This window comes from Cynara cardunculus (assembly GCF_001531365.2).
Source record: "Cynara cardunculus var. scolymus isolate 2C chromosome LG 16, CcrdV1, whole genome shotgun sequence".
In the NCBI taxonomy this organism is placed as follows: Eukaryota; Viridiplantae; Streptophyta; class Magnoliopsida; order Asterales; family Asteraceae; genus Cynara; species Cynara cardunculus.
In genome coordinates this window covers 21,124,108-21,133,611 of record NC_037543.1, presented here as the reverse complement: position 1 = coordinate 21,133,611, position 9,504 = coordinate 21,124,108, and the positions used below count along the sequence as shown (strand labels likewise).

Sequence of the window (9,504 nt, the reverse complement as noted above, 5' to 3'; positions counted from 1 at the left end):
GTGGGGGTAATGGGGTTTGGTGGGGTGGAGGGAAGAAGGAAGAGGAATTTATATGTCGATGTGTGATTATATTATAAAACTAGGAAAGGGCAAAATGGTAATAAAAAATTGTAAGGGTAAATTGGATATGATAATATGTCTATATAAAGTTAAAAGAGAGGGCAAAATGGTAAAATTGATACATATCAATCATATATGATATTATTGATATGATTAGATATGAGTGATGTTGGTAGTAATCAAATAATATAATACGAAAATGGTCGAATTATATGATTCATGTGATTTTAGTCGTGATACTTGCAGGTCGGATTGTCCGTTCACTTTTGTATTGATTGTATTTCGTAATCGCATATAAAATTAAATGTGATTTTACAGATTTTTTTTATTAACTTGGATATTCAACCCGCTATGCGAGCCTACTAATCAGGACGACCACCTGCTTTGTGGTTAGCACGAAGTCACCGCATTTGAACCTTCATGGCTACAAAGGGATTTTTTTTTAACCTGAGACCTCCGGACACTTTTGACCTTTACAGTTTTCTTGTTATCATTTGATCCTCCCTCATAGTAAATTATTTTTCTCGAACATGTAATTTTGTTAAAAAATTACGACTTTAGTTTCTATAGTTCTGAAATCGTGGTGGGATGGAATGGAATAGAATAAATATAAGAGTATAATAGTTTTTTCTTAAAAGATGATGCGAAGGAATTGAAATTTCTTGTTAGAACCCAAGGAATTTACATGCCACCATATGTGGAATTCGAATTCTTTACCAAAACTCAAAGAATGAACAGAATGTAGGAACGATTCCAGTTCCTTCAAATTTCACCAGATTTCAATAAACTAGACACAATCAAGATTATATTATTTCAGAAAACATGTGAACATTGAGCATCCGATCCAACCGAATTCAATGGATGATTGGATCGGATTGGTTTCATCCATTGGATCTGTAGTTTCCATCCAATTTTCCACCAATTATTCATGTATTTTCTTAATTTATTTAAAAAACACTAAAATGTGTGTGTGTGTGTGTGTGTGTGTGTGTGTGTATCAACTAGAAAACAATATTGTAAGATTCTAGTAATTGTATATAGCTATCAACCAGATGGAAGTTGAATGATAATTGGATGGTCGTTAGATTTGATTAGTTTGGTTTTATTAGATTATTGATTGTCATCCAATAACCAATCGATCCAACTTGGGTGTTGAATTTGAATCGATTTGATCCGATTATGATTAGTTGATTCTAATTGGATCGGTCAGTTTAAATTGGATCATATGACGTTCTAAACCCCCTAAAATTAACCCAACTCTTATTTGATAAATAGCCCCTTATTAGCCAGGTGTCACTTACCTAACCAAATGAGTATGACAAGGACAGATAATCTTACCTGGTAAGAGACATAGCAAGGACCGAAAATCTTATCCAGCAAGTGAGGGAGAAGACTCTTACCTGGTTAGCGCTTACCGGGTAAGAAACGCTTATCAACAATCCATTTTATTTGTAGAGAATGTTACCCAATAAGGTAACTGAGAGGGATGAATCTTACAGGTAAGCACATATCACCAAAGGGTCTTCGGCCTAGCGGTATCATAGTCTTTGGCCTCCTAGAAGGTCTGGTGTTCAAACCTCACCAAAGATGAGGAGAGTATGTGAGTTTATTTGTTGCATTTCTTGTATATAAATATTATATACTTAAAAAAACACACATATCCGATAAGCGTTTGGTAAACAACCCTAAGTTTGCAACTCATATAAACCACCAGTCTTTGTAAGAAGGGATGAATATGCCTCAAGTTCTACAAGTTTGCAGACCTTAAACTTTAGAGTTGTTCATTGACGGAAAGACCCGTTAGACCCGACCCATTCGGCCCGCTAGAAATACGGGCTTTGACAACCATTATCGAGAAAATGGACGGACCCGAGTTTGTTCGTTAAAATTAACAGAAGAACATGGGCAATGTAAAAATGAATATGGACAAGAATACCCGGTTCGTTTATGTTTTATAATTAATATTTTTTTACCATTAATTAAAATTATACTAATATATTTTAAAATTAAATTATTAAAGTTATAGGATGGGTGTTGGGACTTTTAGGGCCTGTTTGTTTTTTAAAATTTGCCTCTTAATTTCCTCTTATGTCTGAATCGGTCAGACATATAGACTTTCAAATCGTTTGTTTTTTCCCCCAAATTAAGAGCTGAATTCATAAGGTTTCCTCTGAATTTTTAAGTGGTAACCCTAGCTCTTAATACCTCTTATTTGTTTATCCGCCTCCTTACGTCCCTCTCATCCGCCTCCTTTACGTCGCTCTCATCCGCTCTCGTCCCATTCATCGATTGAAGCTGGTGTTCTGGTAATCTTCTCGATCTCTCTTTGGTTTCAGATTTCAGATTTCAGACGTAAAAACAAACAGTCTGACTGATTTAGATTTCAGACTTCAGCACCACCTCTAAAAATTCAGAAGAGAATTCAGACTTCAGCACCTCTTAAAAAACAAACGGCACCTTAGTTAGCATTCTTATGTCAAAAATCTTAATCAATCAACAATGGATGGCATTAGCAGTTGCTTAAAGTTTTAATTGCAATGGTGTTTTTCGTTTATTTTTGGTTCCAATTTTGTTAATTAAGAGTTACACTTTTTAGGCCTTTTAGTCCACGGACAAGCCCGACCCGTTTATAAGGACAGACAATGACAAGTTATCAAGCATAAAAAAAAGGACCTGGGTTTAGAATATTAAGTCCGTTGGACAACAAGAAGTTAGGCTTGATACAGGCCCGCAAATGATCACCTTTACCTTAAACCAACGAAACCTTTCAAGTCAAACAAATGAAAGAAGGGCCAAAAGCTTCAAAGTCCAAACTCAAAAATTACAAATCATTAACATTTGCAACAAACCCGAGTCAGAGAAACAAGTTCTTGATTCGAGCATGACCCTACAAGCGTAAAGCAACGCTACTGATTCATATAAACCGAAAGAATAACAATAACAAATTAGACTTTTAAATAGAACAAAAAAACACGATAAACGCATTTTTCTTACTATTAAATGCAGCAAAAAGGCATTAATGTCAACTAGTTCTGTGGGACTCGACTACAAGAACACGACCTCAATTGTCAATTTCCATTGCTTGAGCAGCTTTAGCTTTTGCCAATGGCGTCATTCGGGTCTTCAACTTCTTCTTGCCTACTGTAAATCCACCGCTGCCCTTCTTGTTCTTGTTCTTGCTTGCACTTCCATCGACCTAATCAAAGAAGTAGTTGATTGGGTAAGTTCACATGACCCAAAATCACATGGGTTAAGATCGATAATCACACACGCACACAAAAGAATAGTAGCATGGGTGCGTTGGACAGGATAAGACAATAAAAAAATTTATTATCTCACATTTGGGGCGAGATTAGATTGGGACATGAAAGAAACTGAGTGGGACAAAAATGGGTTTCTTTTGTCCCGCCAAAATAGGTAGAACAAAAATCAGGGAGGTTGGATAAGATGGGTAAATTACTAAACCATCCATGTCAAATTAAAACTCTAGAACCTTCCACAATTCTTTCCCCTAACTACCTCACTCTTGCCCATCATGTCCAGTCAAGTCTGCGAACCACACACCCCAAAGAAACGAAAAAATATAATGATATATACATGGTTTAGCTATCAGACTATATCCACATGCATTACTAGCTAGGATTCCATTATACAACACAAAATTTCTTGTGCATTGCCCCTTTTGCAATAAGAAATTCTGATAAATGAAATTTGTCATTTAACTATTTTCTTGCAAAGCACAGGCTAGATTCCGTGTAGTGGCACACTGGTTTATGATCCAAATTAGGGTCGACATCCAGTATCCAACAACAGTCTGGAACCAAAATGGGTTTAAATGTGAAAACTGTGATAATATGTGGAAATCCATTAGATTAATCCTCAAAAAAGCCCTTGAAGAGAGAAGGGTGGTTCGAACGTATATCGAGGAGAAATGATCCAAGTCTAGCCGATGTGAGACACTAATAAAAACAATGAGATCTCATTCAAGACTAAGGAACCATTTACCAACACAAATTGGGTAGCGTTTCCCGAGGTATGAGTCACCAACCTCACTTACCTTACCATGTAGATTCTCGGCCATCAAAATAGCTTAGTATAAGCGTCTTTTACCCTATAAGCGCTGATTGGGTAGAAGTCAAAATTGCACAAAATGGCACAATAAGATTATTGGTAGAGACCATCTTTTTCACCGGATGTAAGAGGCGGTAAGTGTTTAGTTACCCAGTAAGATCCGGTAATTCTTTAGTAAACGGTCCCTAAAGCTTATGATTCTATGTTTTCAACACTACCTAGAGCTTTTAACAACTGTAAAAGAGAAATGTATTCAACAAACCAATATTTACCATCTCTCCACTCAAAATTTCCAATTTATAATCATAATCATTTCTTCCATTCCAAAACAAAGGAAGACCTTGACCGACTTTTGTCAATCAAACCTAGTCCCTTCCATACTTAGATTCAGATAGTAGCACTTCTTTCTCTATGGTAGCACCAAATCAGTAATCATTTATGGTGTAATAGTCATCAAATTATGCGACAATTTCCTGATAATTTCTTAAACTCTTCCTACAAATTAAACTGGATTGGACTACCAGTTTGACAACAACATTTTTTAGTAATATAAACTAATTTTAGTTGATTTAATTGTTTCTCATGAACACCCATGTCAATTTGCTAAGTTGAAAATGCACCTTCGGTCTCAAAGTCGATGTTTACCCCTCTTTGTGTACCGACAGAGAATCAAGCTCGAACTTGGAATCAACTTATTTGACATCTAAAAACCTAATATGAACTCCCTTTTTTCAAAAACACATGACCACTAATCGAGTTAACAAGGGTTCATGGAATGGAAATAGAACATGAAAACGAAAGCAACTTCTCATAATCATGTAGGATAATTAAACCTAAAACACTTACTTTCATCTTGTTCTTCTTAGCTTGTAGCTTCTTCGCCTTCTTTTCTTTCTCTTCCTGCTCTCCTAATTCACGAGCAATCGAAAAAAAGAATCAGAATCCTATACCAAAAACACACGAATAATCAATTAGAAATAATGAAAATTCACGTCGTTTTCATAAATTGATTACTTCGAAGCTCGAATTCGTGCTGCTTCTTTCTAAGGGATAAGTTGTTCTTCTTCGACATCCCTGATCAGAAGTTTTCCGGTGAGTATTCTGGTTTAATTGATCGTTTTTCCGGTTGCCGTTGACGGAAATCGAAAATCAACTGCGCTAAAACCCTAACCCTAGCTGACAATTCGATTAGGGTCATTTTCCACCGCGTTTCCCCTTTTCTTATATTGCAATAATTAAAAAATTGCTATTTCACTCCCCTGTATTTGTTATCTTTGTAACATAAAGTCCCTATTTTTCTAAATATTACACATTACCTCCCTTATTTATTCGGGCTTTGATACTTATGGCCGTAAACTAGAAAAACTAGTTTGAGTTTGACCCGAAAATTCGTTCCCTCTACTTGTATTTTAAGCAAGATCGATACTCGATCGAAATCCAGAAACGACCAAGTGGTTGTTTGCTTTTGGCTTAATGAACTAATGAACTTATGGGCCGTTTACCTAAACACTTACCTGGTAAGTGCTTACCGGTAAAATCCAACAATATCGTTTACCTATCGGGTAAGATTTTATTCACCAAAACGCTTCGTATGCAACAATTTATCCTGGTAAGCATTAACCATGGTAAGAGTTGTCGCCCTCACTTACTGGGTAAGACTCTTGATTCTTGTCTTCGCCTCTTACCGGGTAAAATTCTTAGTCTTTGTCATATTCATTCGGTAAAGTAGTGTGACTTGATAAGCGCTTACCTGGGTAAGCGTTTGGTAAACGACACCTTATTCTCATTGCCATATCTGGAGTATGCACTTTGAAGGGGAAATTTGTGTTGGATACAATTTTCATCGAGCGGTTTTCACCACTGTAAACTGAAACCATCTTAAGTATTATTTATGGGTGAGACAATTATAAACGATATAATTAGTTTCTGGGTTTGTAAAATCCAATAATCCAACACACGTTCGTCAATTACTTTGAGTGTCTGTTGCTTAGTGAATATGTGCTAACTTACAGTTTTAGTTGATTTCGGGTACAACTTTTATTATGTACTTATGATCCAGTAAAAGTTTCTTGATGATTTGAAAATAAAGAGCGTTGTAGGTCTTCTTATTTATTTTCCTTAAAAAAATTGTGAGTCTAACAGATTAATATCGAAAATTCGACATGTTGTCAATCTTATCATAGATGCTCAAACGAGTCAAATGTTAATACTGATCTGTATCCCAACCTGGAAATTGATCATACTAGGCTCGTTTAGGTCTGTCAATTTCATATTAGTTCTAGATTTTAGCACAACGTTCAGTTAGACCTGATTTTTGAGTCCGGATGTAAGGACAATCTGTATTTCTAAGTAATATTTAGTACATGTTTAGTATTCCTTATTTATTTCATCGTTTCTTCGTGTATTTTTTATAAATATTTGGATATTTTCATCATAAATAAATTTTATCTGAATCGTTAATGATATTAATTATTCAGTTGATTATTAACAAATACAATAATAAAACAACAACCAAATAAAATTTATAAAAAATAACTAGCAACATCATATACCCAACATTTAACTGGAAAAGAACATTACGAGAATAATAGCTGAACTGACCCTAGTTTTAGATATTATAACAGGTATGAAAAGGTTTTAAGACACCAATATTAGGACTAGTTGAAACACGGCCCAATCACTTTTTGAGTTCTGTCGTTAGGAGTGCTCAAAAACCTGATCAACCCAACTCAACGCGAAATAACTCAACCCGATATCTAATCGAGTTTTAGAATTTTCAAACTGTAGGTATTTGGTTGATATTGTGTTACTATTATTTGAACCCAACTCAACCGATGAACCTGATATCCTTTTATTTTTTTGGATTAAATATGATTGTTGAAAATCTATTAATATATACATTATTACACTATCACGTACATATACATATACACATATTTTCAATCTATTCAAATCTCTATATAAATTCATTCGTATATATGTTCAATAACTGTGAACATATATATGTAAATCGAGAAAATTAACTGAATATGATATACATAATAAGTATGGATAAGATGTATCAAATGGTTGATGATGAAAAAAATTATGAATAGAGAAATAACATATTCAAGGTTAGAAGAATATTTTAATTTACCTAAGTATTAACCCGACAAACCCTTGCTGTTTGGGGTGGGTTGGGTTAAGAATTTTCAAACCACAAGTATTGTGTTGAATTGTTCAAATGTCTTCAACCGGATTGACTCAACCCATAAACACCCCAATCTATCATTATGCATATGTTTATAACAGTTTTAACTATAAGTAACAAGTTAACTCGACAACTTTGAAATTGACTAAAATTATATTGATTTTATTGTTTTACATGTTTAAACAAATTTATGACTTTGTTTTATCCAAATAAGTCATAAAATAAAAACTAATGTGTGTTTGGATCATTGAATGTGTATTTTTATTGATTATTGTTGTTTGAAGTTATGATAATTAGTTTTGAGCTTTTATATAAATAATCCTCATAATTAGGGGTTGTTAGTTTATGCTAAGAAATGAAAATAAAAGGGAATGAAAATGGATATGAATTTTCATCCCCCTAGTTTAATCTGAAATGAAAATTTAGGCTTTTGGGAGAATGAGCTCATTATACTATGTAATACCAAATAGTTTTTTTTTTTCTTTCATCCTCATTGATTACTGCTTAATACCTCTAACCAAATGAAAATGAAAATGACAGGGAATGAAAATAAGAGTGAATTTTCATTCCAGAAAATTTGGGATTCCGAAAGAATGAACTTATTTATTTTAATTCTCATTGATTACTGCTTAATACCTCTAATCAAATAAGAATGAAAATGACAGAGAATGAAAATATAAGAAATTAATTACCATAATAAATATGAAATATGAGTTACATACTTACATATCATCATTTGTTTTAAACACACATTTTAGTTTCTTTTAAGAAAAATACATTTTAAAAAACTCATTCAAAAAAAATTGTATATATGTTTTATTATTCTATACTTTTTAAAATACGTATTTTGGAAAATAGACATTTTTCAGAACAAGGATAAATCATATATAAATCGTGAAAATCAATCTGTATGCGTTGTTTCATGGTTGAAACAACACACATGAATATTCATTGTTTATACAGTGTTGTTTTATAAATGAAACATCAATGAATATTTGGCCTGTGAAAACCCCATAAAAATATGTTTATACATGAAACACACACTCATACTTATATATAATAACAAAAAAAAAATTCAAAAAGAATGAATTTTCTGAAGAGTGTCACCATATTATTTTATTGGGTGCCATTGTATTTATGAAACTACAATAATGACACAAGTTCTTGATAACATAGATGGTGAGCGTGCTACCCTTTTGTCCAAACGAACCAATCATATACTTTTCTTACTTTTCAGCTTAAGTTCTATATTATTTTTTACAGTTTTTGTGTTTAGAAAAACTTGAAAGACAACGTGGTTGCAAGTTTCAGATATCGGTTCTTTTTGGGCAAGGGCAAAGAAACCAACCAACAAAGCTGTAACAATTTTATAGGAAATTTCAACATATTTCTTTATTATATCAAATGGTGCCACCACTTAAATACTTTTTTAAGTTTGCATCTGTTATCAAACATCTTATCATAGACATTAAAATTAGAACAACTTTTTAAAAAACATAAATTTTTAAATACCGTTCAACTTATTACATATTAGAACATCTCTCGTAGGTCCGTCAATTCCATATTAGTTCTAGATTAAAGACAATGGGGTTGTTTGTTTACTTCTATATAGTTCCATGAAGAGGCAACATCTGAATCGTTAAGAGGTGAATCTTGTTTGGCAAAAAAAAAGTTTGTCTCTTAATGGTTCTAAAACTCTCTGAATGATTTTGTATCTCAGGCCTTCCTTAATCATTATGTGCCCTACTTTTATTGTAAACAATTAAAAAAAATCATTTTACACTATTCATGAGTGTCTCTTAATTATCTGACCACTTAATCATTATGTATCAAACCATTCAGTAACTACCAAACAACCTAGGATACCAAATCATTTTGTACCAAACCAGTCAACATGTGCACCAACCATATCAATTAAATCGGTGTCAAACTGTCAATTATAGTCGGTTGGTAGTACATATCAAGTATGCAAACTTGATTGTTACACAGTATTGGAAGTACCATACCATAGTTTCCAACTTAATTAATTAATTATTTTTTATGCATCGAATATTAAACATTGTAAATTCATCTACTTTGTTTGATCATTTTAATGTTTGCAAATTTATTATTTGCAATTAGAAACCCTTTAACATCATACGTGTTACTTTGAAACTCAAAATTTGAACAAAGTACCAAGTTTT

General features: G+C 33.2%; 1 protein-coding gene across 1 annotated transcript; it reads right to left on the bottom strand.

Annotated features, from left to right (window-relative positions):
- Window positions 1-2,842: 2,842 nt before the first annotated feature.
- On the bottom strand, window positions 2,843-5,341 carry LOC112529487. Its single transcript, XM_025140791.1, has 3 exons — window positions 5,146-5,341; window positions 4,978-5,039; window positions 2,843-3,256 (listed from the first exon to the last, which is right to left on the bottom strand). Exons 1-3 carry the CDS (start codon window positions 5,201-5,203, stop codon window positions 3,122-3,124), a joined length of 255 nt encoding a protein of 84 aa, XP_024996559.1. The 5' UTR covers window positions 5,204-5,341; the 3' UTR covers window positions 2,843-3,121.
- Window positions 5,342-9,504: the final 4,163 nt, after the last annotated feature.